Raw genomic sequence first — 26,903 nt, forward strand, 5'->3', positions numbered from 1 at the left:
ATAGTCTTTACAGATAAAAAGTTAATAAAATTAGACACGTGTTCTAGCATCGGTTGAGCTGGATTACGTCGAAATGAAGGAGTTAACTTTTTGATATTGTGAAAAAATTCAAATTAGATTGTAAGGAAGGACAACTGGTTTTCGTAAAAGCAAAAAAAAAAAAAACATTTCTTTAAAAAGCTAATAAATAATATAACAAAAAAGTAACATTGAACCGTGAATTAACGACCTTCGGATACAAGTTTCTGTAGTCAAATCAGTCAGGATTCTTAACACCGACCTCAAGAATCAAATGACCGTGAATTCTTACTTATATTTTATTTGTTCAAAAAATTACATTAAAAACTAATTATACTAGTTAAAAGTATTTTTGCTACGCTTCAATAATTGTTTATTGAATTTGAATTAAATAATTTTTGTTTGATTAAAAACTTGAAGATAATTAGTTTTTTTATTTAAAGGAATCTATCAGATGATTGAAAAATTTTTGTTGCATAAGAGTTTAATTGGTATTGAGTCGTGAAGAAAAATATTTATACACGGAAAAAAGTAAACTGTAATAAATAACAGTCGATTTATAATAAGTAATGAAAAAGCGGCATGATGGCCGAGCGGGTTAAGTCATTATCCCGTTAGTTCGCTCGCACATTATGCCGTGAGGCGAGGGTTCGAGCCCCGACGGTTGTTCGAATAGTTCCAACAGCCCCCGTCGGGGGTCGCTCCGGTTTCCCCATCGCCACTATTCCAACAACCGATAGAAAGGGGTAAGGAATAGGGTAAATACGGTACAGAAAGCACAAGTCGGTCCACAGCCGCAGTGATAATAATAAAGATTTGAGTATAAAGTAAAAGCCCCAATAGATGATCATGTACCAGTATATGACCACTCCATGTATTTGTATACCTATATTTATGAATATCATCTATTGGGGCTTTTACCTTATAAATGTGCGAAAAATAAGGTCGTTTATGTAGTGAAAAGAGGACGTGCTGGGGTCCAAAAAAGCGTTGAATAAACAAGGACAGTATAAAAACACAGGACGGTAGCGCACTCGCGGAATGCGACAGCTACCATCGACCCAGCCTTGTAAAAACCAAGAACGGTATACAAGTAAAAATTGAAATAAATAAAATAAAATAATAAGTAATGAACAACTGCTAAAAATTACCATTTCAAATAGTAAAATCGTGATTTTACTATTCACTTTATAATATTTACCATTTAAACGTTACAATTTACTCTTTACATGGAAGAAAATACTATTTCAAACAGTAATATTTGCTATGTAAATGTCTAAAATGTTTAAGTATAATAATTAACAATTCAGACTTTGATATTTATCATTTCGTACCTAAAAAATGATGTTATGATATGTAAAAAGTATAAAATAAAGTTAGTAAATTTCTAATACAAGCAACGTCAATATTTACAAAGTAAAATGGTAAATTTTAAACGCAACGCTAAAAATCAAACTGTAATTATTGACTTGCTTGGATGGGTAAAATGTATATTTTAAAAGTATAATTTTTACTGTTTGAAATGTTAAATTCTCCCAGAGTGAGACCCCCTTCTCCTCATAATATGGACTATATATTGAAATGAAAATTTTTACTGTTTGAAACTGTAATTTTGTAAGATGAAAGAGTCGTTATTTACTATAGTGACAGCTACTAATTACTTATTTTGGATATTAAATTATAAATTGTGGCTTTTATACTTTCTACATTAAGTTCTGTAATATTTATATTTTTGCCACCCCGATGTCCGCTTTACTGTTTGAAACTATAAAAATTAACCGGAATCCGAGTGAATATTACAGTTCACTTTTTTCCGTGTAAAAATATAAGTTACGAAATAAATTATAAAGTATTCACAAAATTTCCAGGCGTTTGGGTTTTTCCACTGTTAGGATATCCTATAGATTTATATGTAAATAAGAGCACTCTAATAAGAATAAAAATATAACACAATAATAATATTCATGGATTTTTTTTTATTAAAAATAAAATATTTCAAAAGAAATACAAACTTAAGTAGGTGTATTTTCCCATATTATTAAGATTGATGAAGCTAATTAATCATCCAAGTAAAATTAAGAAAAAATTTTTGACTGCTGAATCCTAACTCGCATCTGCAACAATAAAAAATGAAAAAATAATCAATGATTTCCTAATTTATAAACATAAAAATAAATTTTCTTAAAGAATTAAAATTTTTTTATAATAATCATGCGATACATAAATAGATTGCACTTATAAACGGCATTATCGTCTATATAGAAAGAAAATTGATTTCCAATTGTATACGACTATTGCAGTTACGAAATAAAGTAAATTAGACTTTTTTAAATAGTAGTAGAGAATTTATCCCGTCAAATTAGATGAGTTAATGATTTAGCCTTTCGTGTCACCGATTATAATCTGCATACAAATAATTTTGTCTATTTAGTATACACGTCATACAGTCATGCATCGTTATGAATATATAAGTAAATTTAATGAGACATTGTTTATAGATCTTGGTAGTTGTTTATCTTGGTATATTAATAGGTAGTGAAATAATAAAAAAATGATTTACAATTCTAATATTGAGACATTAACAAGGCTTATTCATCTTGAATTATTATCTGTACTTAAACTGTGAACTTTATTAAAAATTTAATTGCTGAATCTGTAACCAAATAAACAATACTTTCATTTTCGTAATTTTTTTCATCTTTCATTTTTTAGACAATAGTAACTAGATATAAACACAGAAAGAATTCACTTTTGTAAGTCTTTTTAATTTTCAATTTCTCTTAACTAAATTACTCAGAAATTGTGAAGCGATTTTGCTCACGGGATTATTTTTTATTAAGACAATGATATTTTTGTAGTAATTAAGAATTTTTGTATAAAAATAATACGGGGAATTATGAGTGTCACTGTAATCAAAAGAACTATTGTACTCATTTTAATTATTATAATAAAAGAAATTACTTACATGTAATAATTAAATGGTTCATCGCCCTATTTGATCAATCGAGTCTGTAAATAAATTTTACTTTAGTAAATAATCGACCCACAGTCAATCAACTTGATAATTTTGATAAATTTTAATCAGATTAGCAAATACAAAATAAAATCACGGCATTCATAGATCTTGGTGGTAAAATATCTCATCATGAACGAGTAATGAATTTAATTTATTTATTAAAAAAAAATTTTGACTTACCAAAATAAGATGATCCAATTAGCTGTATCCTTTACTTCGGTTTAATAAATCTGCAATATAATTGCTACTTTAGAAAAGTTAAATTAAATATAAGAAAATCAACTTGAGTTTTAATTAATCAGTTAGCAAATACAGAATAAAATCACGGCGTTCATAGATCTTGGTGGTAAAGTATTTCATCATAAACAAATAATTGATTTTATTAATCTTGTGAAATAAATTTAGACTTACCAAAAAAAAAAAACAATCGTCCGATCGGTTGCATCTTCTTATTTGACGAATCTGTAATAAAATTATTTTATTAGTAAAATTATATTTATTTTAACAAACTTTTATTTTTAATTTTAATTAATCAGTTAGCAAATACAGAATAAAATCACGGCATTCATAGATCTTGGTGGTAAAATATTTCATCATAAACAAATAATTGACTTTATTAATCTTGTAAAAAAAATTCTGACTCACCTAAATAAAATATTCGTCTAATCGGTTGCATCCTCTAGTGTAGGAATCTATAAAAAAATTAGTCTATTAATAAAATTGTATTTATTTCAATAAACTAGTTAATTTTGGTTCCAATTAGTCAGTTAGCAAATACAAAATAAAATCACGGCGATCATAGATCTTGGTGGTAAAGTGTTTCATCATAAACGTGTAATAAATTTTGTATATTTATTAAAAAAATGTCAACTTACCAAAATAAAAGAATCCAATTAGCAGCATTCTCTAATTAGATGAATCTGTAATAAAATTATTTTATTAATAAAATTATTTCTAATTAATTAAAGTAATTAATTTTTGCTTGAATTAATCAGATTAGCAAATACAAAATAAAATCATGGCAATCATAGATCTTGGTGGTAAAGTATTTCATCATAAATAAGCAATGAACTTTGATTAAAAACAAAAATTTTAACTCACCAAAATAAAATAGCCATCCGATCGGTCGCATGTGTTAGTTCAATGAATCTGTAATAAAATTGTTCTACTAATAAATGTGTACCTAATTCAATAAACCAATTAGTTTGAATTTTAATTAGTCAGTTAGCAAATACAAAATAAAATCACGGCATTCATAGATCTTGGTGGTAAAGCATTTCATCATAAATGTATTTATATTAAATAGAAGTTAATATTTTTGATATTTACCATTTTAATAGTAATCATAACAAAATATGGATTAGTAGCTCCAGACTTTTCAGGTTTCAAAATTGGATGAATGTCCTGCAAAGAAAAAAACTATTGTTTAGTAAAATAGTAATCAATTACTGATTAATTAGATCAATAATTACCTGATTTGCTAAATAAATCGCAGTACTTGAAATTTAATTAATTTACTTATAACTAAAAGTTTAGAAACTAAAATACTTAGTACTATTAAAAAAAAAATATCAGACTCTTTCAATAGTAGAACAAGAATAATTTAAATGATTTCTTATAATATATTCAATACTCATAAAACCTAGATAGTGTTGATTATTAATTAATAATTAAATTAATTATTTTTGTTTTACTATTGTTGAATATACGGTTGAAAATTAGTTTCAATTATTTTATTAATAAAATTAGCAAGTTTAATCAGCTTTTTTAGGAGCACGGGTCTTCTTAGCCGGGAGTGGTTTCTGCGATCGGAGGACAGCACTTGCACGACGAAGAGCTGGCTGTAATTACATAAGAATAACCAATTAAATAAATGCGTAAACAATTGTTATTAAAATAACTAAGTAGATACGATTTTAATTACGAACCTTAATAAGATCACGACGGTATTTATTGCATGATAACAAGTTCTTTAACTTGTAGAGAGAACGACGAGCTCCGGCTTTCATTGTCCGTCTGATGGTAGCTTTAGCGGGCTTGGTGGCAGCCTTTGGCTTCTTGTAAACTACCGTGAAACCTTTCTTGTCTGGGGTGTCCACAATTCCAACGGTTTTGCGGTGGACCAGACCTGAGTAGCGGTAGCTGCTCAAGTTTGTCAAGTTGTTTGGCTCCTGAATAAAATAATTAATTATTCAACTGTCTATGCTCATAGGTTTAGTAGTTTAATGTTAAATAAAAAAAATTTACCGTTGAGAAGGGCTTGCTGATGTTTCTCTTCTTGAGAAGAAAAGCATTGTTGTTACGGATGATCATCCAGTTTAAATGCGACGACATGGTGACGACCTAGAATTAATTTGTAATTAACAAATTTAATTTATACAATTCTAAATTTAAGGTTAGAAAATTGTTTCTTAAATTTCTCAAGAAAAAAAAATTATTGTATATTTAATAAGCAGTTTATCGATTAAAAAAAAAATAAGATTATTTATTTAATAATGTTATTATTTAAAAATATAAAATAATTGTTAAATATCGACAGTAATTTTGAGGTTAACATTGACACATGTCCAGAGTACTTTCTAATTCACAAAATAATTCTCTTTAAACTAAAATAATTATGGAAAAATTATAGCGATTTGTTCTTAATTAATAATAAAAGTAATTTTCCTAATTAATATTTAATTAATTAGAGTAAATAAAACGAAAATAAATAAATATACCTCGTGCGTGTGAGACACAGCAAAAGAAGAGAAACTTGAGAAAGAACGATGATTGAAGGAAATGATCTGACAATATCATGTTTGTTAAAAAAATTTTTTTCATACTTTCGACGGAAAAAAAAAGATTAAAAGTAATGTAAAAAATAAAATAATAATTACTCAATGATTATTTTATAATAATTTATAGATTAGTAATTTTCAAATTAATAAATAAATTGCTCTACTGACTTTGGCGTCAGATCGCAGAGAGTAGACGCGGGAAAATTTGAATTTTATTTTCTACGACTTGTTACGTTGCTGTTTTATCGGTAACATGGATTGGAGAATAATTTTCTAAAGAAATTTAAAGTAGATGTGTAACATATTTATTTAAATATTTATTGAAATGGCAAGTGAAGAACATAAAAAATTAGCAGCATTAATTAAAGAAACACATAATCGCTTAAGAGAAGATTATCGCAAGTACGGATCAAATGAAGCTTGGAAACGTCATCTCACAAGAACTGATGATTTACAGGTTAGATTTAAGAATTTTATTTGTTATTTTTATTTAAAAATAATGATAATGAAATTAGCAGACATCTGTCAATTTTTTTAGATTTTTGTAACAATCAAATTATTGTGGAGAAATTATAATAATAAAATTTTTCATTTAAAAATAAAAAAAAAATGACAAGCATAAATTTAAAAAAAAAAATATTTTTTTTTTATAATTTATTTGTAATAAAAATTATTTTTTAATATCATTAAAAATAAATAACAATACAAATTTTTTTAATTATTAGAACTATGCGGCATCGATGCAACAACTAGCAACGAATCATTGGAATATCAACAATAACATCAAACAAGTGACAGATAAAAGCAATTGTCGAATTCGATGGATTAAAAATAGATGTTACGAATACTTCTTTGGTGGAGGTAAAAGAAAATATTATGAACGTGAAAGGGATATTATAAAAAAATTAAATCTTGATGACCTGAATGATTTACCTGGAGAATCATTGAGTAAAGGTAATGAAGTAGTAAATGAAAGAAAAATAAAAATGTTAGATGTAGGCAGCTGCTATAATCCTTTTGCTGATGATGAAAACCTAGATGTTACTGCTATTGATCTAGTTCCAGCAAGTGATCAAGTCTTTCAATGTGATTTTTTAAATGTTACTCTGGGAGATGAGACACTTTTAAGTAAGGATAACAAAAGTGTGATAGAGTTTGAAAAGAAATCTTTTGACGTGTGTATCTTTTCTCTGCTGCTGGAATATTTTCCTTGTCCAGAGCAAAGGTTTAGATGCTGCGAGAAGGCTTATGAGCTGCTAAAAGACTCGGGACTATTGATAATAATAACTCCAGACTCTAAACACGTTAATGCGAACGCTAAAATAATGAAATCCTGGCGATATGTACTAGCTAACTTGGGATTCATGAGGATAACTTATGAAAAATTGCAACATATTCATTGTATTTGTTATAGAAGGTGTGTAAAAAAAGACACTGCTGTCAGGTGGGTAACTCTGCAGAAAAATCTATCAGTTGATGATGTTTTGTTCAATTCAAACGGGAAAATTTTTATACCACAAGATTTCCAAACAGTTTGTGCGGAAGACAAAGACAAAGCGTCGAGCGTAAAGGTTGCAAAAGAAGACTTAGCAGATGTTTTTAATGAATTACCAGATGTAATTGATAAATGATTTGCTGATTTATTTTATTGTTTTAAAAGCTCTCTTCAAGAGAAATACAGGTATGTTTTTAGTTAAAGGACACAACCAGTGTGACAGCCTAAAAAAAAGGCGATTTTTGGGAATTAAAATAAAAATAACTTCTGTATGAATTGTTTTAAAATGTTAAGGGTATATTAATACATATTTTAAGAATATACAGTAAAATTTTGAAAGAAAAAAATTAAATATTTTCCGAGTTACACGCGATCTTCGATGGCGCTAAAAAAAAAAGGTCTTCCACTGTTGAATGAAACGGAAAAAAAAAAAAAAATTCTCGTTAAACTAGAAAATATTGTCCGTACAATGACCCTCGGTTGAAAAAAAATATCAAAAATTGACAAAATGGCGCGTTAAAAAAAAAAGTTAAATTTCCCTAAAATTTTGGTCATTTTTGGCCTGCCAAAATTCGATTTTTGATCAGATAAAAAAACTGGAGAGTCATTGTATGGAGAATTATATACAGAACATGCAGAAAAAAAAATTGGTAGTGATCAGATCATTTGCCTTCGAGGAATTACTCTAACAAATTTGAAAAATGCTGTTTCGAGAAAAACGCGTTTAAAGATAAAATGATCTTATTCTAACTGCCGAGAGGCTACTCTTTAAATGGCTGTAACTCAAAAACTATTTGAAATTTAAAAACGTTATTTGTAAAGGTACAACCTATCGAAATATGAAAAAAAAAATCGATTTTTTGAAAATTTCACACTGATTGTGCCCCTTACTTTTTATCTAAACTTTGACAATGGCTTTGCCAATGTTACTCCCACGGAGCATATGTAAAAACGCATTGAATATATTTTCAAAACCTTCTGTTACAGTTTCTCGATAAACAAGTTTTCCTTCGCGGATCCATTGGAGATTTTTTTCAAATGCTTCCATTGACCGATCTTTCCAGCGCAACATGAGAAATCCTTCTACTTTCAATTGCTGCATTACCATAGCAGGTTGAGTGATAGTACACTTGGGCAAAGCGTCAAGATTAGCATTGTATGCTGAGATAGAACCACACACTGAAACTCGCCCATATGGATTCATTTGGTAAATAACTGCGCTCGATATTTCTCCACCCACCTGAATAAGTTAAATACACAGTTGATTTTTTAAATTAAATACCGAGAAGCTGCAAGCAAACTTAATTTAAATACATAAGACACAAATAGTAATAACAATTGCTTACATTGTCAAAGTAACAGTCAACTCCTTGGGGAGCAACTTTTTTCAACTCAGTCGCTACGTCTTGAGTTTTGTAATTAATCGCATGGTCGAATCCCAGGTCGCTGGTAATCCATTTACATTTTTCATCACTGCCAGCGATTCCTATTACTTTCATCCCCAAAATTTTTCCAATTTGCCCGACATGAGATCCAACAGCTCCTGCTGCTCCTGATACAACCAAAGTTTCTCCTGCCTTTGGCTTGCAAATTTCCATTAATCCAAAATATGCTGTATGCCTGGAGAATTTGTGTAAAGTAATATAAGGACCATAATCAAACTCTAACAAAATGTTTAGAACGTTTATGTATTGAATTAATAAATTTAGTTTTTTAACCAAGAAATCTCTGTCAGATAATTTTTTTATTTACAGAATTATTGCAGTGAATTACCCAATAAGTCCTAGCACACCAAGGCAAAGTGACACCGGTAAATCTCCAGTGTCCGGTAGTATTTCTGGCTTTAATTCCAACAAACTATCTTCATCAAAATCATTCATGTTAATTACTGTATGTGTTCTCCAGCCTAAATGTCCAACGATTCTTTTCCCAACTGGATAATTTGCATTTTTAGATTCAACAATTATCGCAATTTGTGCTCCAAACATCGTAGAGTTCAATGGGACTTGTTTTATGTAAAGTCTCATATAAGGATCAACTGATAAATATTCAGCTTCAACCAAAATTTCTACAACAGAAAGATTTTTATTTTGCTTGAACTGGCTAATTTTTCCAATAGGTCAATATTAAATTAAAGAGTACCTCCATTTTTCAGCAATGGTAATTCTTCATTGATTAATTTTAAGTCTGTAGACTTTGGCTCTCCTTCAAAATACTTGACAACAACATATTTTTTTGCTACTACCATTGCTGCATAAAATAACACTACAATGCTAGATATGAATTATCTAGATGCAAGTTGTCGGGAATGTGCAGTAGAGATAACTTGGAAGGGGCTGAGACCATGTGATTCATTATTTAATTGTCTATGATTAAATGTGATGATATAAAATTTTAAATAATAATTGCTAATCAAGTTTCAATGTGAATTTAATTTTTTCATATATTTTCTTAAGTTTATCAGATACATTACAGTAATTTTACAATCTGATGGTTATACTTTAACAATAGCTTTTCCTAAATTTTTTCCATGCAGCATATCAACAAACGCATCAAACATGGTATCAAAACCATCAGTCACAGTTTCGTGATACACCAATTTTCCCTCTTGGATCCACTGAAAATTTTTATTAAAACTTTCTCGGAATCGATCCATCCAGCGAATGGTAATGAAACCTTCAATTTGTAATTGATTGTCCAAAATAGTTGAAAATACTTCTGTACATTGAGGTAAGCTGCCAGGATCTTCATTGTAAGCTGATATTGAACCGCAAACCGAAACTCGGCCAAAAGGATTCATTTGATGCATCACTATGCTTGAAATTTCTCCACCCACCTGTTGAATTAAATAAAAATTACCATTAAATAAAATTATTTAAAACATTAAATTCTAAATGAATTACATTGTCGAAATAACAATCAATTCCATCTGGGGCGATTTTTTTTAATTCTTCAGCTACATTTTGCGTTTTGTAATTAATCGCATGGTCAAATCCTAGATCTTTGGTGATCCAGTTACATTTTTCATCACTACCGGCGATTCCTATTACATTGAGGCCCAAAATTTTTCCAATTTGACCAACATGCGAGCCTACAGCACCAGCAGCTCCTGAGACAACTAAAGTTTCTCCAGTTTTCGGTTTGCAAACTTCAATAAATCCAAAGTATGCAGTGTTTCTATATCAATTAACATATTTTTATATTTTAGACATTATTTATTAATATAAAATTATATTTTTTTTAATTAATAGTTACCCAGGATGTCCTAGGACCCCCAGAGCAAGGGACAGAGGAAGATCTTCAAAGTCAGGCAGAATATAAGGCTTTATACTATAAACTGTATTTTCAGAAAAATTATTTAAATTGATAATAGTGTGCGTCCTCCAACCGATACGCCCGACGACTCGACTTCCCACAGGATAATCTGGATTTTTAGACTCAATAATTTTAGAAACTTGAGCTCCGATCATCGTTGAATTCAGTGGTAGTTTGTTGCTAAAGAATCTCATGTAAGGATCTACCGATAAATATTCAGCTTCTATCAAATATTCTGCAATTTTTAAATATATAATGTGTAAATTAGTATTAATTAATATGTTTATTAAACAAATACCTCCGTCTTCAATAGCCGGTAATTCTTCTTCTACTATTTTAACATCTGTTGCTTTGGGTTCTCCTTCAAAGTATTTCACAATTATAAATTTTTTTGCAATAACCATTTTAAACTTAAAATAATTAAGTGTTTATTCTACTGCGCACCGGTTATTTGTAAACTAACGCAAGATACAAATTTATTTGCAAGTGGATAAAGTATACGAGACATAACATCATGTGATTCACTTTCATACATTGAATGTACATGAGATTAGTTATCTTTATCTATATATTTTCATAAAGTAATTAAATTATCAATTTTATCTAAATTTATTTTTAAAGTAAAAAACAAGTAATTTTATATCAATCCAAAAAACTGGGTAATATATTTTTTTGATAATTTTTCTGCTAGAAATTTAATTTTAAGTAAAGAAACAAATTAAAGATATAAAACTGAAAATAAAATTATTTATATAATTTTTTAAAAAATCGCTTTTCATAAATAAAAAAAAATGAGTATATTTATGAAAAAAATTGCGATCTTCACAAAAAAAACAAAAAAAATGAATCAAGGCCTTCAAAAAATTTCAAGTCAAGAAAAAAATTTTTATTGAAAAAAAATCAAAATGAAGAAAATATTAATAAAAATTTGGTAATATTTTTCTCTTTGATAAACGTATCAAACTTTTACAATGGCTTTTCCAGTATTTTGACCTTTCAAAATACCTACAAAGGCATCAAACATTTTATCAAAGCCCTCTGTTACAGTTTGATGATAGACCAATTTGCCTTCATGGATCCACTTAAGATTCTTCTCGATTCCTTCCATCCAGCGATCCAGCCAACGCATCACCATGAATCCCTCTAATTTTATTTGCTGAGTTACAATAGGTGGCTGTATTATAGTACACTTCGGAAGTGAATTGAGTTCAGCGTTGTAAGCAGAAATAGATCCGCATACTGCCACACGTCCGTAAAGATTCATTTGGTAAATAATTGTGCTGGATATTTCTCCACCCACCTGTTAATCAAATATACACATTAGCAATGTACAAATAAATTCAACCTTGTCATAGTAATTAAATAAATTTACATTGTCGAAATAACAATCGACTCCATCTGGGGCGAATTTTTTTAATTCTTCAGCTACATTTTGTGTTTTGTAATTAATTGCATGATCAAATCCTAGATCTTTGGTGATCCATTTACATTTTTCATCACTACCGGCGATTCCTATTACATTGAGGCCCAAAATTTTTCCAATTTGACCAACATGTGAGCCCACAGCACCAGCAGCTCCTGAGACAACTAAAGTTTCTCCAGTTTTCGGTTTGCAAATTTCAGTAAATCCAAAGTAGGCAGTATTTCTGTAATTTTATAAAGAAAGTTGTTTATAATTTATTCCTCATACTTATAAGTACATCTTCATATTACACTATTCATGAGAACAGAGACAAAGGTGTCAGGTTATTACTCAATTTTTAATATTCCATTGAACTCTTTCAAGGAGTCTACAAAACTGTGTTAATAATTGCTTACATAAATTATGTTACGTCAATTTAAATAAACATATTTTCTCTATTTAAAATTTCTTTAGAAGAAACATAACAAAAAATTAGAGTAAGTGAACTAAACAGTGCAAATTAAGTAATAAACTGCCTTATTTGTTTTTGTTCCCGTGGATTATTACCATTATTTTTTTTTATTACTGACTAATTTAAGTCGCATAATAATACTGGAAATAATATCCTCTATACTAGTTTCAGTTTTTATAAACAAGTTACTTAATATTATTTTCTTAAAAAAAAATACTGAAATTGGCAGACATGTTAAAATTTTTTTAATTTTTATAACAAATCAATTATGATAAAAAAAATATTTCACGGAAATTAATTTAGCAGACATTTATTAATTTTGAAAATTTTTTTAATAAATAAGTTATAGCAAAAAAAATTGACATGTAGAAATTTTGAAAAATTGAAAATGCAATTTTTTTAAAATAATTTTTTGGAACAATTTTGTTTGTTAAAAAAAATAAAAAATTGTCAAGCGACTGCTAACTTCAATGACATTGAAAATTCGCGTTGATAATTTTTTTAAATTTCTACATTTGGAATTTTTTTTCATAACAATGTAATTTATTATAAAAATTGTAAAATGTCTGATGATTACAGTATCTTCTTTAAAAAAATTTTTTCAACTTTTATTTTCTGTATTGTGATAAAAATTAAAAAAAAATGATTACCCCGGCATTCCCAGCATACCAAGAGCAAGTGACACTGGCAAATCTCCAAAATCTGGTAAAATATAAGGTTTAAAATTCAACATTCCCTCCTCTTCAGTACTGTTAGCATCAATGATGGTATGTGTTCTCCATCCTATATGCGCCATTATCCTTTTCCCAACAGGATAATCTGGATGTTTTGACTCGATTATTTTAGCGACTTGGAAACCGATCATCGTTGAATTTAATGGATATCTCATTGTATAACGTCTCATGTAGGGGTCCACAGATAAATATTCAGCTTCCACCAGATACTCTGTAATTATAACAGAATTAATAATAATAATAAAAAAAAATTATAATAATACCAATAATTTTTGTCAAATATATTATAATAATTTACATAAAAACTTACCTCCATCTTTAATTGCCGGTAATTCCTCTTCTACTAATTTTAAATCAGTCGGTTGAGGCTCACCTTCAAAATATTTAGCGATAATGTATTTTTTGGCAGTCACCATGATTTCTATATACTGCCGCTACTGTTTTGTTAAAATGTTATTACGTTGTGTGCTTAGTAACTTGACGGGCGTGTCGAGTGTTAACCAAAGATAATATGTTGAATGAGTATTTATATAGACGTGGTAACTCTACAGATAAAAAACGGATGTAGAAAAGAGTGGGACTTAAGCACCAGACTCACTTAACTCTCGTACAATGTCGCTGCGTCATTGCACTAAGTTTAATATGTATAAGTATTTTTAATTGATAAAATATGTAACAGTCATAGTCATTTATTCATTATATATTAATTAAAATTTTATGTATGAGCAACAATTATTAATCTTATTCCTGGTAATTCATTGTATTTTTTAATTTTATCACCATGCTTAGTATTTAATACTTTTAAATACCAATTTAAGATTAGTATAATGCACAGAAAAAAAAATTCTTGGCTGGAATAAAATCAAAGTGTCTTGAGGCAAGAGAATTTTCTTGAGCTAAGAAGCTTTTTTCTTCTTGCTCCAAAATAACTTTTGTCCAATTTTTTTGGTGCAAGAAGTTTTTTTTTTTTCTGTGTGAGACTCAATATCACAAATTTCTCAACTTGAAATTTTTATGTCTCCAAATTAATGAGTAAAATTAATTTTGCTTTATATAATCTTGAATTAAGGAAGAATATTTATACACTGAGAAGAAAAATACTTCTTTTGAGAATTTATGTTCTTGACGTAAGAATTTTTTAACATTCCCAGCAATTTACTTTTTTGTCCGGAGAAATCTTTCTTGTCTGAAGAATTACACTGGAAAAAAATGGGATCAAAAAAATAATTTTTCTCCCCTCCGGGCGGAAAGCGTCAATTTTCCGCCCGCTGCGCTAAATGAAAATGCCGCTTTCCGCCTCCGTCGAGGAGAAATAGTATTTTTCTTACCTAGGGCTGGAAAATAAGAAATGTCTCAGATTACATGTAATTATTGACCGAGGCGAAGCCGAGGTCGACAAACATGTGATCTGAGGCTTTCTTATTTCCTGCCTGTGGTGAGAATACTATTTTTCTCCTCGACGGAGGCGGAAAGCGGCATTTTCATTTAGCGCAGCGGGCGGAAAATTGACGCTTTCCGCCCGGAGGGGAGAAAAATAGTATTCTCACCACGGGCAGGAAATAAGAAAGCCTCAGATCACATGTTTGTCGACCTCGGCTTCGCCTCGGCCAACAATTACATGTGATCTGAGACATTTCTTACTTTACTTCCCTAGGTGTGTAATATACTATTGAAAAGTTTCTGTCGAGTCGAGTCGTACCTATACGATAGACCATGAACGTGTGTGTGTGTGCAGAGTAGAATCATGCATGTATTGTACTATACAATTACATCTATATCTGTTGAGAGAGAGCGTGGGCGTACGAAATCAGATGACTATATCTATATATTAGCTCTAGCTTCAACGAGAATTTTCTCGAACAATTTCGGGAGACATCGTAGGCGACAAGTTGCAGCGGATGCGCAGAACGGTATAGCGCCGATCGGGGCCGTATAGGAAAAACCAAATTTGCTCGTGCGGTGGCCAGTACCACCAGTTGCTCTGAGGCCCTTGAATCAGAAGTAATTTTCACGCAATCATTCTCGCGTATTACGCATCATACAGTACAATTGAGACATTCTCAAAAATCACATCGTTTAACATCATTTTATTTACTATCATTCGAATCATATTCACGAATTCAATTATTTTCGGTAAAACGCAATTTTATAGAAATAACACGGTAATTCGGACTAACGCCATACATCCGAGCTCTCTCTCATTCTTTTGGGTATTGACGGCCCGTGGTTTTGATCGTGCTTCCTTGGCTTTGATCGTTTCTCTCTCACACACATACAATCTAATAGCACTCTCCAGAAGAGTCATCAGTATTCGCCTACATTTGGCAATACGCATTAAGCTATTCTCACCAAGAGATAGTTATTATTACAATAGCTCAGGTCCTTCCTGACGAAATAACAATAGCTCAGGCCAGCTCCTGACAAAATAACACTAGCTCAGGCCAGCTCCTGACGAAACAACAATAGCTCAGGTCCTATCCTGACGAAATAACAATAGCTCAGGCCAGATCCTGACTAAACAACAATTACACATTCACACACATTTATTTCTTGTAATTATCATCGAGGAGGTTTTTTTTATTTGATCATCAGATTTTTCCTCCTCTGGGACAGTTTCATTGTCTTGAATCAAGATGAAAAATTCTTGAATCAAGTAAAATTTCTTAATTTAATAATTTATTACTCAAATCAAGAAGATTAAATTTTACAAAATTATTTACTTGATTCAAGTAAATTTTTTTTTTCTGTATTGTCGAATTGATTAAAATAATTTTGATATTATTCAAGTGAAGCTATTCGTTTGGTTGCTTATAATAATGGAAACATGCATCGATATTCTATTGTCAAAAAATTAATGTATTAAATTGTTATATAATTATTGAATTTTTTATAATTTATTAAATTGATATATTACATGTTTCTAGTATTAAAGTTTTCAAGAATAAAATATTGGAGTATTTAATTTAGATCTTTAACTTATATCAACAACTTCAAAAATTATCTTAGTCTCTTCAGTTGAATCGAAAATATTAAAGCGCTTAAGTGTGAAATTAAAAATTAAAATATCAAGCTTTATTCTGTTATATTTATTGAATTAAAATAATTATTATTCATATAGAACATATAGAGTGTAAATGAAAACAGAGTACTACATCTCTAAATAAAGTACTTGATCCATATAGTTTGTGCTTATTCTCATATTATTTTATTATTTAATGCAGATTGTATACTTTACTAGCTATTTGGTAATTATCACCTTGGAATAATGAATATCTATCTAATTTAAACTAATCTAATCAACATAATCAAACACTTGTTGATAAAAATACACTAAAGTATAGAAGAAATAATCTTTTTGTTGTTTTGGTTATTTATTAAAAGTATTAAAAACATTCTTTGTAAGATTATGACGTACTAACTAATACATTGTAATAATTGAAGCATAATAAGGAATTATAATAACGTCATAGCAAAATATATTAAAAATGTAAAACGATAAACAATATCGAAATATCCTTCACCAAAAATATTTTATAGAAATCTTAAAAATATATTCATATATTCAGAAACACGTTAGTGTCTCGCACCAAGTATGCGTGGAAAAAATGTTTGATATATTTTTTGAAAAAGTGATTGAGTAATTTTATAAAAGAAATAAGGTAAAAGCCCCAATAGATGATCACGTACCAGTCTATGATCATCTATTGGGGCTTTTACCTTAAATCAGAAAACGTTTAGACTTTAACGATAGCTTTCCCGATATTTCCACCCCGGAGCATTTGTGAGAATGCGTCGAACATATTTTCGAATCCTTCTGTTACAGTTTCGCGATACTTGAGTTTCCCTTCTCGAACCCACTGGAGATTTTTTTCTACTCCTTCCATCAAACGATCTTTCCAACGAAGCCACTGAAATCCTTCTACTTTCAATTGCTGCATTACCATAGCAGGTTGAGTGATAGTACACTTGGGCAAAGCGTCAGGATTAGCATTGTATGCTGAGATAGAACCACATACTGAAACTCGCCCATATGGATTCATTTGGTAAATAACTGCGCTCGATATTTCTCCACCCACCTAAATAAGTTAAATACACAGTTGATTTTTTAAATTAAACACCGAGAAGCTGCAAGCAAACTTAATTTAAATACAAAACATAAATAATAATAACAATTGCTTACATTGTCAAAGTAACAGTCAATTCCTTGGGGAGCAACTTTTTTCAACTCTGTCGCTACGTTTTGAGTTTTGTAATTAATCGCATGGTCGAATCCCAGGTCGCTGGTAATCCATTTACATTTTTCATCACTGCCAGCGATTCCTATTACTTTCATCCCCAAAATTTTTCCAATTTGCCCGACATGAGATCCTACAGCTCCTGCTGCTCCTGACACAACCAAAGTTTCTCCTGCCTTTGGATTGCAAATTTCCGTGAATCCAAAATATGCTGTATTCCTAAATTAATTTTCAACATCATCAATAAAGTATTATAATTTATTTCTTCATTAATATACACTAAAAAAAAATTAACTTGAATCAAGAGAGAAATTTTTGAATCTAGTAAAATTTATTTAAATTTCTCAGTTTAAGAATTTTTCTACTCAAATTAAGACGATAAAGTTCTTCAAAATTACTTTCTTCATTTAAGTTAATTTTTTTTTAATAATAATTATCAAAAAAAATACTTGTATTTTTAAACTCACCCAGTGTTACCAAGCACTCCCAGGCCAAGCGATACCGGTAGATCATCAAGGTCAGGTAAAAGATATGGCTTAAAATACAACTTACTCCCATCATCATTCTTATCTACATTAATGATTGTATGCGTTCTCCATCCCAATCTTCCAACGATTCTTTTGCCAACCGGATAGTTAGCATTTTTAGATTCAATTATTTTAGCAACTTGTCCTCCAATCATCGTTGAATTCAATGGGTATCTTATCGTGTATCGTCTCATGTACGGGTCAACTGATAAATATTCAGCTTCAACCAAAATTTCTATAAAAAAAGATACATAAAATGTGAAATAATAAATAAATAATTTTACATCTCAGAAATGAAATTTAGAATTTTTATAAAAATAGTTTTATTCTGTGTAAGTACTTTTTGTTTAAAAATATTTTTATTTTATTTGTAAAGAAACGCCCTCGACAATTTACAACAATATGTTACATTTTCATGTGTAGAATGTTTAGTAATAATGATTTTATATTTCAATACATAGCATCTGTAAAGAGAAGATAAATGTAAGAAATTTATAACGATACACGATACACGATAAGAAATTTATTTCATAGCATGTTTGTTTTTTAAAGAAATAAGGCTAAATTATCGGCAGTTGTTTGGCCCAGGACTTCAATAACTTAATGTATCAATGCGTAGAGGTGACATTAGACAAGATTACTTGCGTTTGCCAAGAGCAAATAATAATATGTATGAACAATCTTTTATAATCAATGGTATACGTATCTGGAACTCAAAATGCATCTTTTTCATTTTTTCTGGCTAATGACAATTAAAATCATTATTATATTTGTTTAATTAATTATAATTTCTGTTTCAAAGTGTCTCAAAGTGTTTATAAATTTACTAACTAACTACTGTAAATTTATTAAGTAACTTTATTGTATTTAGGTAACTTTAAAACCTTGCTGTTGTTATATTATCAAACTCACAGTACTATTGTAATTGTATTTTTATACTGTATACTTATACATATATATATATATATATATATATATATATATATATATATATATATATATATATATATATATATATATATATATATATATATATATATATATATAAAATGTATTGCTTATTGATGGCCTTGAGGGAGCTTCGGCTCTAAGGACAAATAAATATATATCTATCTATCTAAAAATTTACAAATTTTTAAAAATTTGAAAGAAAATATTTAAAAGAAAAGAAAAATATAATATATATCTGATAGTTTATAATCACTATTGGTACACCTGGAATGTTATTATTTTAGAATCACCCTTTTTGCTTTACTTTTTATTTTATCTGCTGGTCCTCCAAAAATGTCAATATCAATAGCATATTTGTTAATGACTTTACCTATTCTGTATATCTGTATATTAATAAATTAATTAAAAATTTACAATACCTCCATCTTTGACTTTTGGCAACTCTTCTTCAACCAATTTCAAATCACTCGGCTGAGGTTCGCCTTCAAAATACTTGGCAATAACATATTTCTTCGCAACCACCATCTTAAGAAGAAAAAGAATAAAATAATTGAATTAAAGTAAATAAAAAAATGAAACTTACAATTTTTGTTGACAAAAGTTTTATTCAACTGATAACCACGTGCAGCAGACTGATTCAATTTATATATAAACCGGCGACTGTCTGTGAGAAACATCGCCCGCTATGATATCATGTGACTCACGATCTCTTTACAAATATACATTGCATTATAAAAATAAAGTAAAATAAAAAAAATATTTTACCAACTTTACCGGCAATCTATAAACAATTTTCAACAATTTTGCAAACTTTATAAATAAATAAATTAATATTTTTTTATTTAACTTCACCAGTAGAACAGGATTCGCAGGAAGTATCGCAACTTTTTTTGAAATTATTACACTTTAATCATTTTCATTACAACTTATTTAATTATTCTCTCATCGTATCACTCAACAAACTTTTCTTCCAACCCTGCGCCCTTCAACCTCAGGCTTTATAACCCACTAAGAAATTAACAGAAGTTAAGACGATCTTAATTAAGAATAAATAACTAACCTTTTTTTTTCTCCCAGATCTCGATTTCTTCTTTTATTTGCAGACTAGTTTAATCAGCTAAAAAATCAGCGAGCGTTTCACGGACCGACGAGCAAGATCAAAGAGGTGATGAGCAATAAGAGTATACTAACTTTGTACATCCTTTTACCATAGATCTCACATGGAACGTGAGCAAGAAATCCTCTTTAGGATGCATGTATGCCTGATTATTCAGTCTCCGCATTTAGAACTCAATGGACCGAAACTAAATTTGCAATATCTCTTTCTGATTTTATCTGTCTCAGATAAATACATTATTCCTAGATCATCCCTCCCTCCTTCCGTCTCATTAATTTATTGTATTACTTAAAAGTCATTTTTTCCTCGTTATACACAATTATTCCATTAAATTTTTATCATTAATCCTTTCAAACTTAAATTATAAAATTTTATCAAATTCATAAAATTAAACTAATTTTTTTAACTTTTGATAGATAATAAATATTTGTTTAAATTAATTATTTAATTTAAAATTGTTTGTTTTGTTTATATTATTGGATATTTAATTTTGTTAGATGACTATTGGCTAAAATTCTGAAAATAGATGAAGATAATTTTTAAAAAATGATTTTATTTATTCTAAGATGTAATTGTTGCTTTAAAAAATAGTTTAATTTATAACATATTTGATATTACATGCGCAGTGTAAACAACTCCGGGTTACATCGACATAGCAGGAGAATAAGGGCACTTAGGAGCTCGTTCTCTTCATAATAGCTACGGCATGCGTGTACATTTCACCTTCAAGGATTAAGTCTGAATTTTAATATCACAAGGATGTTTATGAATTTTTTTTTTTAATTAAAAAAAAAAAAAAACATTTATTCAATTAATTAAATAATTTTTAATAAAATTCTTTTGTTGGTTTAAAAAAATATTTTTTATTTTTGACAAATATATTTAAAAAATGATAATATAATTTTTGATTGTGAAGAAAAAATTTAGAATAAATTGAAGAGAAAAAATTTCTATACTTAGAAATTTATCAATGTATTACATAAGTACAATATGAACGTGCAAACCGATTCTTACGTAAGCGGTAAAATAAAGTGATGATAATAAGTAAAGTTTGAAGAAGAAATGTAAAAAAATTTCTTAGGTGCGTATGGGTAGGATTATATGTGTTGAGCAGGTTCCTTTTGTTTTTATTTAGTGGCACACTATAATTCAGAAGGACAAGGCCGGCGCGGTCTTTAAACTCTTGGTATTTTCTGTAATCCTGTTGAAAATGCGTGGGCGCGGTCTCCTGCAGTACGAGGGCCGGCCGAGATTACATGAGGTCGCACCCTTTTCGCGCAATCATAAATGCGAATAGTACAACTATGCCGCGATCTATCCGGCGAATTCGTAGTCCAACCCCTAGTGCTTCTGTTTAAGATTCTACGCGCAGTTTGCATCACGTCAAAATTCTAATGAATTCTAAGTAATACCTTAAATTTTCATTTTACACTTAAAAATATACTTCCAGCTCAAAATATTGTCTGGAATAAAATCCCTTAGTATTAGTTCAAGATTTTTTTAATTCATTAATTTTTTTTATGAATGAACATTAATTTCTTACTGAAATTTTAGCAGTTTTATAAATGAAAAAATTATTATTTGAATTAAAAAAAAATATTCCATCAAATTTGATAAATTTCAGATAATAAGTACATATTTTTTGTATCAATTAAATTTATTATTATTTTTATCATACTATTTTATTAGTAACTTTATTTTATAATGCAATTTTTAATAAATTTTTAAACATTAGTCTTTATTTTTTTAAGATAATTTTTATTTTGACCCAAAATTAAATATAGTTTAAAAATTATAATAAAAAATCTGACAAAATAACATAACTTCTGGATAATTGTTTACTAGCTATATTAATTAAGATAAATTTCACCAAATGTCTGGAATTTGAAATCAAATTTCAAAATTGTTAATTTGTTACTGTTATTCTGTACACTTAAATTATTGAATATAAAAAAAAATTGATTAAAAAAAATACGAATGAAAAATAATATTTATATTCGAGCAATAATACTTTAAATCACGGGACACTTGTTCGATTCCTTCTGTGATAAATTTAATAGTATTTTTAAATCAATCAAACCATAAAAATAAAAATCCATAAAAAAATGGAATAAATACTATCATTGTTTGAAATTGATATAATTTTTTCTTCACTCATATATTAAAGTAAACATAACCATTGACAAAGTTCGATTGCGAGATCAAATAACACGTTAAATCACTCAGTCAATAGTAACATTGACCGTGTAAATATCGAGTTACATAATCATCAATAGCGAGCTCATATCGTAGCATATATCATATGTATACACAGCATATTGCGTGCAGTCGCAAGATTTCCTTTTACATGATTCGTGTCAATCAAAAAGCCCACATAACACGTACGATATACATCTAGTCATGTTATACATGTATATGTCCAATGTATGACATATATACAGTCACACCACTTTTTTCTTGGCAATCGATGGCGAAAAACGAGTAGAGCCAAAAGGACGTATGTATACATAACTCTATAACCACATGGTGTACAATTTCTTGGTGTTCCTGCATTCCTGGTCTAAGAGCGGGGGCGGCACCCGCGGAGGGCAGGCCGTCAAACTCGCGGGGCGGAACCCTCCCGGCGAGAGGCGGCGCGGAACAGCAATTTGCGATTTTCGGCGCATTTACTATCGTCGGTAGTGAAATACTTTTTAAAGCCTACCTACACCCAATAAATCTGCTTATCAATCAATTAAAAGGATCAAAAAGTCACCAGCCGCTTTGATGAGAAAAATTTTATTCTCTGTAAAAATCAGCAACTTTTAATTTTTTATTTTGACTACCACGTTGCCGTGCTAGATATCGAGAGCGTTAGGGTGGTCCTAATTTGGGGTGCGAATTTCTGCGCCGCCTCCGAAGCTCATTTCAATTTTAAAAATTAATTTATTTGAAATTTTTTACAGTATAAAAATATTATTTTAGTTTAAAAATTAATTAAGTAAAAAACACTTTGAAATTACGGCAATTTATTCAAGTTGGTACTTGAAATTTTCAAAGGAATTCTGTCGGCGCTTTTGGACGAAACCCTATACTATATAGAAATACAACCACCCAAAGTCAATTGTTTGACTGCTCAGATATTTATTCACAAGCGGATGTTGAGGGTGGATCTGTAGTAATTCGATCGCGTGCCGTTGTTCCACCCCAAATTTTCCGTCCTCCCCCATTCTGATCCTGACTCGCCTATATATTGAGTCGCGCAGGAGCCTCCCGGTTGAAACATATTATCCTGCTCCAGTTGTTTACTACTGTGTATTGTTGGTCTGGTAGTTTTCTAAGACTACTTCACTACAAAGACTGTAAACCTCCTTCTAATACGTGTACAAAATTGTACTTTATTTTTTTTTTAACCTTTAACAAAATAAACTAAAAATTTCGCAAGCTAAACTTAATAACAATTTAAAAAAAATTTATAATAAATAATTATAATAATGTTTTTAGCATTTAACAAAATAAATTGTTTTGACAGTAACAAATTTAATCACTGAATAGGAATATATACGATATATTCTGCGATATATCTAATAGGAAGGTATAAATAATAATTATATGAAGAGATAATATTCCATATGTAGATTGTAGGTACATACATGTGTAAATCCCATACTAATACTAATACTGAATAGTTGTGTATAAATTTTATTTGTATATAGTTTGTTTGAATGAAGTGCGCAGACAAATGTAATAGTTTGGTTCGTATTCGGGTTTAGATTGATATCACAAACATTTGTCACACGAATTTCATGCTACCCTACCACTTTTGTATGTTATCCAATAATTGTGGCACATTGTCTCGACGCTTGCTCGACTATGATGGCCCCCTGATATTTCCATACACTGTCAGATAATCGCATAAGTACAATTCACATCATATTATGCCATATTCTTACTTCAACGGTCTGTATTGGTTTGTACGTAATACTAGACATCCATATCCACTGTTTGGTATCAACATTTTCAGCTCTGGGAAAAATTTTATAAATAATTATTACTTGTAATAAGTTACATAATACAATACTCTTTGATAGTGAAATTTTAATGTGGAGCTACTATGAAGAAAATGAAAATTTGTGTCTGTACATAGAGATAATTGAAAATTACTATGAATGTACGTTCAAAATCTATTAAGTTTAACTATTGTATATGAATATTAATTACACTACGTATGACAATAGTCAGGCACGCAGCAGAACGCAAGAGGTCGCAACAATTCGACGCATGGACGAAACTTTCGAGCCCTTCACACGCAGTCCCGGTTCTTCCTAGCTTAATTGGTAATAAATGCATCAGTTATAAAAAGGAAAATTTTTGAAAATACAAATTTGAAAAATCTTTGGCCTTTGAGCTATTTTTTAAATAAATTATTTATTGCACAAATGATGAGTATTATGTTGAAATAAAAGGTTGAGTGTAACAACTAATAGCCAAGGTGAGCCGGATTTCATCCTTTGAATTCGAAATTCGTCTATCGTAATTTGTAATAATTATAGTTGACATGAATTTTAAATTTCGTTTTTTGAAATCGTCCTTTGGAATGGAAATTTTGATGTTTTATAGATTTCAGGTAATTTTACTACACAAAAATTTTCAAATATTTGTATATAGCTTGAGTTACTTTACGATATTTTTAATCACATTCACCTCTAGATTATACATATGTTGAATTTATCTCTCCAATTTTATATTAACTTATTATCATAAAGAGAAGTAAATATTAATATAGTTCAAAACTTTTTAAATGTCAATGTTACACAAAATAAATTTTAATTAAATAACTCATCCTTAACAGAAAAAAAAAATTTTTCTTGCGCCAAGAAAATTTTAAGGAAGACCAAAATTATTTTGAAGCAAGAAAAAATTCTTCGTTTAAGAAATTTTGACTTAATTCAAGAAATTTTTAATCTTCCTTAATTTTTTTGAGCTTAGAAAATTTACCCTCAAGCCAAATTTTTTTTTCTTTCTAATATGTACTCATATTACTTTTTGTACTATTGACGAACAATTTTTTTTTTATATTATAAAATTCACTAATATTTCAAATTAAAAAAAAAAAACATTTTTCATTTTAAATTTGTTTTTTCTTTTCTAAGGCTGCAAGTATAAATAATTATTTTTCAATTAAAATTAGAATGAAACAATCTGTGATTAAAAAACTTAATTAGAAGTTTCTTGAGAAGAGCTAACCCGCCGATCCACACCATAGTCTTCGTGTTGCTAAGCCGAATAGCTTTTCCAACCAAAGGTTCCTCTTCTTGATAATAGCCTGGTAAAAAAGCGTGGGTGGAATTTCGACGAGAGAACCATTGAGTTCATTAAGTCCTCCCTCTAATGTATATCAGACCTAATCTAGAGTAATAAAAAAATTACACCACCAATTATGTAAATTCTCTCTCACACTTATGAAAACAAAAAATTTCAAGGCGAAAAATTATGAATTTTAATTAACAAAATTATCCTGCGATGTACTTAAGTATTATTCAAACAATTAAATTTTTTACAGTACACATATGTAACATACATATAAATATTTTTTTTTCTTTATCCATATAATAGTTTCCTGCGCGGGCTTAAAAACATCCTATACGTCTATTGCGATATAGGTAACACGCAGCGTTAAAACCTTCTCGTACGGGATGGTTTCCTGCGTCAAATATGTGAATATATTTTATTCAACCTTTTACCTTTTGAAATATTTTACACAATATATTATATTTATTTAATTATATTATTTTATTACCTCTCCGCTTTTGAGCTCCGCGAAATATTCACCCGCAAACCAAATATAATTAAAACACATGTTATATAGTATTCAAGGCTGACACTTGCGCTCTATCATAAATTGAATTTAATATTTCTACCACATATTTTATATATAAATATTTATATAATAAAATATCTATATATATGGTACAAAAATTGACATATGATATTTAAATTCAAATTGCTCTATTTTATTCGTGATTTTATTATTAGATAATTAAATTTAACTCATACTCAAAAGTCATGAATCAAATTTATTTTTTCTTATCATTTTTTTATAAGTTTTAAACTTTATTACGCATATGTTTAAAAATTTGGCCACATATGTTTGCATAACGGTTTCGTGCATCACATGTGATATTTTGTGTGCATGCGACTTGTTGGCGAGTTCTGCTAGCCTATGAGCAAGGGATCAAACCAATAGACTACCGATAGTGTTTTTGCGCATGCGCTTTTATATAACTTATCACTATTATTATAAACAAATAAATTGATTAAAAAATATTTTTCAGCTTGCAAAACAATTTTTTTTAATTTTACTGTATTGAATTTTACATACGAGTTTAAAATATACAATACAGCTTTATATATATGTGTAGTGACTGACTCATATTTCTTCGCATGTAAATTTTCTGTTTCAATATAAATATGTATACGCCTGATATATTTAGTAATTTCCGAGCTTGCATTAAATTATTTTTCATCCGTGAAAATAATGAGAAAAAAAATTAATGATTTTAATTAAATCTCTTTATAATTAAAGATCTAACAACTGCAATTATCAATAATGAATAATGACTTTATCCTTGAGTGTACAGCAGTGGGAAAGAGCTGAGCGATAAAATCTAGAGTGGAGGCTGAAAGCGATCAATTGAAAGCCTATGGCTCTTCATAGAAGGGACGGGAGTTTTCGCAGTCTTCCACCCACACATTTTTCAGTTTCACCATCATCCCCTATACTGAGTATAGAGTACGTGGGTATAAAAGCGAGAGTAAAAGCAGTGTGATAGGAAAGTTCGGTTTTCCCGTGCATTTCATA

The 26,903-nt window shown here is 29.2% G+C and overlaps 5 protein-coding genes across 10 annotated transcripts; 1 reads left to right on the forward strand and 4 right to left on the reverse strand.

Moving 5' to 3' along the window:
- Positions 1 to 1,282: 1,282 nt before the first annotated feature.
- LOC123260982 (prostaglandin reductase 1-like) lies at positions 1,283 to 19,710 on the reverse strand. 6 transcript variants are annotated; one of them, XR_006508589.1, is made up of 5 exons: positions 9,452 to 9,646; positions 9,083 to 9,377; positions 8,656 to 8,929; positions 8,000 to 8,549; positions 1,283 to 1,294 (listed from the first exon to the last, which is right to left on the reverse strand). XR_006508589.1 is itself a non-coding variant. In XM_044722402.1 (5 exons), the coding sequence occupies exons 2-5, from the start codon at positions 19,468 to 19,470 to the stop codon at positions 8,208 to 8,210; spliced, it is 1,017 nt and encodes a 338-aa protein (XP_044578337.1). In that variant the 5' UTR covers positions 19,529 to 19,544; the 3' UTR covers positions 7,435 to 8,207. The 6 variants fall into 6 exon arrangements, 5 of the variants coding, with proteins under 5 accessions (XP_044578337.1, XP_044578336.1, XP_044578335.1 ...); XM_044722402.1 differs by lacking the exons at positions 1,283 to 1,294; positions 9,452 to 9,646 and adding exons at positions 19,365 to 19,470; positions 19,529 to 19,544 and having other exon boundaries at positions 7,435 to 8,549; XM_044722401.1 differs by lacking the exon at positions 1,283 to 1,294 and adding an exon at positions 7,435 to 7,501 and having other exon boundaries at positions 8,201 to 8,549; positions 9,452 to 9,645.
- On the reverse strand, positions 4,744 to 5,895 carry LOC123260986 (60S ribosomal protein L28). The gene is made up of 4 exons (XM_044722408.1): positions 5,755 to 5,895; positions 5,282 to 5,377; positions 4,963 to 5,205; positions 4,744 to 4,875 (listed from the first exon to the last, which is right to left on the reverse strand). The coding sequence occupies exons 2-4, from the start codon at positions 5,366 to 5,368 to the stop codon at positions 4,789 to 4,791; spliced, it is 417 nt and encodes a 138-aa protein (XP_044578343.1). The 5' UTR covers positions 5,369 to 5,377; positions 5,755 to 5,895; the 3' UTR covers positions 4,744 to 4,788.
- LOC123260980 (S-adenosylmethionine sensor upstream of mTORC1) lies at positions 6,087 to 8,385 on the forward strand. The gene is made up of 3 exons (XM_044722398.1): positions 6,087 to 6,271; positions 6,540 to 7,495; positions 8,297 to 8,385. Exons 1-2 carry the CDS (start codon positions 6,140 to 6,142, stop codon positions 7,443 to 7,445), a joined length of 1,038 nt encoding a protein of 345 aa, XP_044578333.1. The 5' UTR covers positions 6,087 to 6,139; the 3' UTR covers positions 7,446 to 7,495; positions 8,297 to 8,385.
- LOC123260984 (prostaglandin reductase 1-like) lies at positions 9,727 to 11,180 on the reverse strand. The gene is made up of 4 exons (XM_044722405.1): positions 10,923 to 11,180; positions 10,565 to 10,859; positions 10,213 to 10,486; positions 9,727 to 10,145 (listed from the first exon to the last, which is right to left on the reverse strand). The coding sequence occupies exons 1-4, from the start codon at positions 11,026 to 11,028 to the stop codon at positions 9,804 to 9,806; spliced, it is 1,017 nt and encodes a 338-aa protein (XP_044578340.1). The 5' UTR covers positions 11,029 to 11,180; the 3' UTR covers positions 9,727 to 9,803.
- Positions 11,489 to 13,763, reverse strand: LOC123260981 (prostaglandin reductase 1-like). Its single transcript, XM_044722399.1, has 4 exons — positions 13,543 to 13,763; positions 13,149 to 13,443; positions 11,997 to 12,270; positions 11,489 to 11,924 (listed from the first exon to the last, which is right to left on the reverse strand). Exons 1-4 carry the CDS (start codon positions 13,646 to 13,648, stop codon positions 11,583 to 11,585), a joined length of 1,017 nt encoding a protein of 338 aa, XP_044578334.1. The 5' UTR covers positions 13,649 to 13,763; the 3' UTR covers positions 11,489 to 11,582.
- Positions 19,711 to 26,903: the final 7,193 nt, after the last annotated feature.

This window comes from Cotesia glomerata, linkage group LG3 (genome assembly GCF_020080835.1).
Source record: "Cotesia glomerata isolate CgM1 linkage group LG3, MPM_Cglom_v2.3, whole genome shotgun sequence".
In the NCBI taxonomy this organism is placed as follows: Eukaryota; Metazoa; Arthropoda; class Insecta; order Hymenoptera; family Braconidae; genus Cotesia; species Cotesia glomerata.

What these genes read in the sequence shown, in the direction of transcription:
- LOC123260986 (XM_044722408.1), bottom strand. Translation starts at nt 5,368, where the DNA reads ATGTCGTCGCATTTAAACTGGATGATCATCCGTAACAACAATGCTTTT. An exon ending in TCAGCAAGCCCTTCTCAACG is followed by an intron (nt 5,206 to 5,281) that starts GTAAATTTTTTT and finishes TATTTTATTCAG; the next exon opens with GAGCCAAACAACTTGACAAA. An exon ending in ACCGTCGTGATCTTATTAAG is followed by an intron (nt 4,876 to 4,962) that starts GTTCGTAATTAA and finishes ATGTAATTACAG; the next exon opens with CCAGCTCTTCGTCGTGCAAG.
- LOC123260980 (XM_044722398.1), top strand. Translation starts at nt 6,140, where the DNA reads ATGGCAAGTGAAGAACATAAAAAATTAGCAGCATTAATTAAAGAAACA. An exon ending in CAAGAACTGATGATTTACAG is followed by an intron (nt 6,272 to 6,539) that starts GTTAGATTTAAG and finishes TTTAATTATTAG; the next exon opens with AACTATGCGGCATCGATGCA.
- LOC123260984 (XM_044722405.1), bottom strand. Translation starts at nt 11,028, where the DNA reads ATGGTTATTGCAAAAAAATTTATAATTGTGAAATACTTTGAAGGAGAA. An exon ending in ACCGGCTATTGAAGACGGAG is followed by an intron (nt 10,860 to 10,922) that starts GTATTTGTTTAA and finishes TAAAAATTGCAG; the next exon opens with AATATTTGATAGAAGCTGAA. An exon ending in TTGATTGTTATTTCGACAAT is followed by an intron (nt 10,146 to 10,212) that starts GTAATTCATTTA and finishes TTAATTCAACAG; the next exon opens with GTGGGTGGAGAAATTTCAAG.
- LOC123260981 (XM_044722399.1), bottom strand. Translation starts at nt 13,648, where the DNA reads ATGGTGACTGCCAAAAAATACATTATCGCTAAATATTTTGAAGGTGAG. An exon ending in ACCGGCAATTAAAGATGGAG is followed by an intron (nt 13,444 to 13,542) that starts GTAAGTTTTTAT and finishes TTATAATTACAG; the next exon opens with AGTATCTGGTGGAAGCTGAA. An exon ending in GGTATGCTGGGAATGCCGGG is followed by an intron (nt 12,271 to 13,148) that starts GTAATCATTTTT and finishes ATAAAATTACAG; the next exon opens with AAATACTGCCTACTTTGGAT.
- LOC123260982 (XM_044722402.1), bottom strand. Translation starts at nt 19,470, where the DNA reads ATGGTGGTTGCGAAGAAATATGTTATTGCCAAGTATTTTGAAGGCGAA. An exon ending in GCCAAAAGTCAAAGATGGAG is followed by an intron (nt 9,378 to 19,364) that starts GTATTGTAAATT and finishes TTTCTGTTGTAG; the next exon opens with AAATTTTGGTTGAAGCTGAA. An exon ending in TTGACTGTTACTTTGACAAT is followed by an intron (nt 8,550 to 8,655) that starts GTAAGCAATTGT and finishes TAACTTATTCAG; the next exon opens with GTGGGTGGAGAAATATCGAG.